This window comes from Etheostoma spectabile, unplaced genomic scaffold (assembly GCF_008692095.1).
Source record: "Etheostoma spectabile isolate EspeVRDwgs_2016 unplaced genomic scaffold, UIUC_Espe_1.0 scaffold342, whole genome shotgun sequence".
Classification (NCBI taxonomy): domain Eukaryota; kingdom Metazoa; phylum Chordata; class Actinopteri; order Perciformes; family Percidae; genus Etheostoma; species Etheostoma spectabile.
This window is the reverse complement of record NW_022605589.1, coordinates 116,189-118,141: the sequence shown is the minus strand read 5'-3', so window position 1 is coordinate 118,141 and position 1,953 is coordinate 116,189. Positions and strand designations below refer to the sequence as shown.

The 1,953-nt window shown below is 37.3% G+C and overlaps 1 protein-coding gene across 1 annotated transcript in view; it reads left to right on the top strand.

Moving 5' to 3' along the window:
- oclnb (occludin b) overlaps positions 1-1,200 on the top strand; it is a 37,711-nt gene extending 36,511 nt beyond the window's left edge. Inside the window, exons 8-9 of the mRNA XM_032511268.1 lie at positions 383-424; positions 529-1,200. Coding sequence (XP_032367159.1) covers positions 383-424; positions 529-627 — 141 coding nt within the window. The 3' untranslated portion in view covers positions 628-1,200. The remainder of the gene's footprint in view (positions 1-382; positions 425-528) is intronic.
- The last annotated feature ends 753 nt before the right edge of the window (positions 1,201-1,953 follow it).

Here is a 1,953-nt window from a genome sequence, read left to right as displayed (position 1 = left end):
GGAGCTGAAAGAGTTACAGGAACTGCAGTCAGTGGAACTTAACAATCCCAAAATTAGTCCAGTATATAACAAACATAACAAAAAACAGGTTGTAGGTATGTTATGTTCTAGGAACTGCAAAAATCCCTCCGGCTGGCAGCTATTGCTTAGAGTTTTGTTGGGATAAAGCTAGAAAGCTGTTTTCCCTACTGTTACTAATAATTCAATAACAAAAAAGTAAAAGTACAATTCACACACCTCTGATTTGCGGGACAACTAGAATGTTGGTCAAAGGGCCAGGAATCCTTGGTTTATCATGAATCAAATTTGTTTGTAAATCTGGGATGGTGGTTTCCTCTGTGTGGTCACTTCAGATGATTGACCAATATCTTTCTAATCTCAGGATGCCATGCATGAATACACCAGACTGAAGAATCTTAAGAAGGTAAGGCATATGCAGTAATTTCTAGCAGTGTTGTTCTTTACAGTGAAATACAGAGGTTTGGTGAATACAATCTAATTGTTGGAATTATGTTCTATCCTTTGCAGTCCCCAGACTACCAGATTAAAAAGAAGAGGTGTAAATATCTGAGGTCAAAACTCTCGCACATCAAGAGAAAGATCAGTGAATACGACCGCCGGCCTTAAACCATCACCTCTGACTGCCTTATGCAGGGAACAAATGCAGAGACACATTTTAAATCCCCCCTATTGTGTTTGAGTGTATCATAAACCAATGTGGGATTATTATATTGGAAGTCTATTGCTTTTATATTACATCTGTATCAAGCCAATCAACTGTGATTTTTTTTTTTTCACCAGGGGTTAAGGGTTGAAGGGTCTTTGATCAATTATTCAACCTCTGTGAGTTTCATGAAGAGCTTTTTTATGTTTAGGCTAGAAAGTGAAATGTAAATTGAGATGTTTTTGTTTCAATATTTGTTACTTTTATGAATTATGCTTCTTTTATAGCCTTTTTAAAAACATGTTGACCGTTTCATGTAGGCCTACAATGAAGGAACAGATAATATAAGACATGAATTTGCTCGATATCATAAAACCACTGACCATCCCTTGTAAATAATGTTCACTTTTAGACTTTTTTCTGTACTTTTTATTGCTTTAGTTCAGTAAATGGTGAAATATATTTGTGATTGTAAGTTATTATCAAAGACCTTTTGTCACGGTGGATATTAAATGGAGAAACCCAAGTATAATTAACTAACTGATGGTTCTGTTCCCTTAAGGTGTGACATTAACATTTGTCAAACATTTGTCCTTTAACCCTTGTATGGTATTTGGGTCAAATTGACCCATCTCAATTATAATTAAGTATACATTTTTTTCTACCTGAAAATCAATGGCCTTACCTTATTTTCTGTGTTAAACACGTATAAACTAAAAAAAAATGGAGCACACATGCTACTATACCCCACACATTTACATCCTTCATATAGTCTTTGGGTCAGTTTGACCTGCATATACAGAGACCCACAGACAAACACACACACACGCTTGCATGCGCACGCACACCCATGTGCAAGCACACAAACATGCGCACAGACGCACACACACATTACATTACGCACACACAAACACACACATATTGTTGGATTTTTATAATGTGAGTAATGAGAAGCTGTTTGCTCTCTCTTTCCTGTACTCTTTCCCTTTGTCACGTGTCCACCATAACATTTGATACATCAAACTATTTTCTCGCACTATATGCATCAAGGTTGCTGGACAGCCACCCACTGGAAGAACCCCGCAGCCAACGGCTGGAATGCCAGTCGCTGCAAAGTGTAATTTAGAATGTCTGGACGAGCTTTAGATTTTCCTACTCTAAAAGTTACTAGAGCAGCTGCAGAATCTGAACAGATGATTACTTCTTTAAAACTGATCAATCTGATAGATCAGGTGGGCGCAGGGCTTAAAGTGAAAGAACATCCTGAGCATGAAACTTATTTTTTGGAG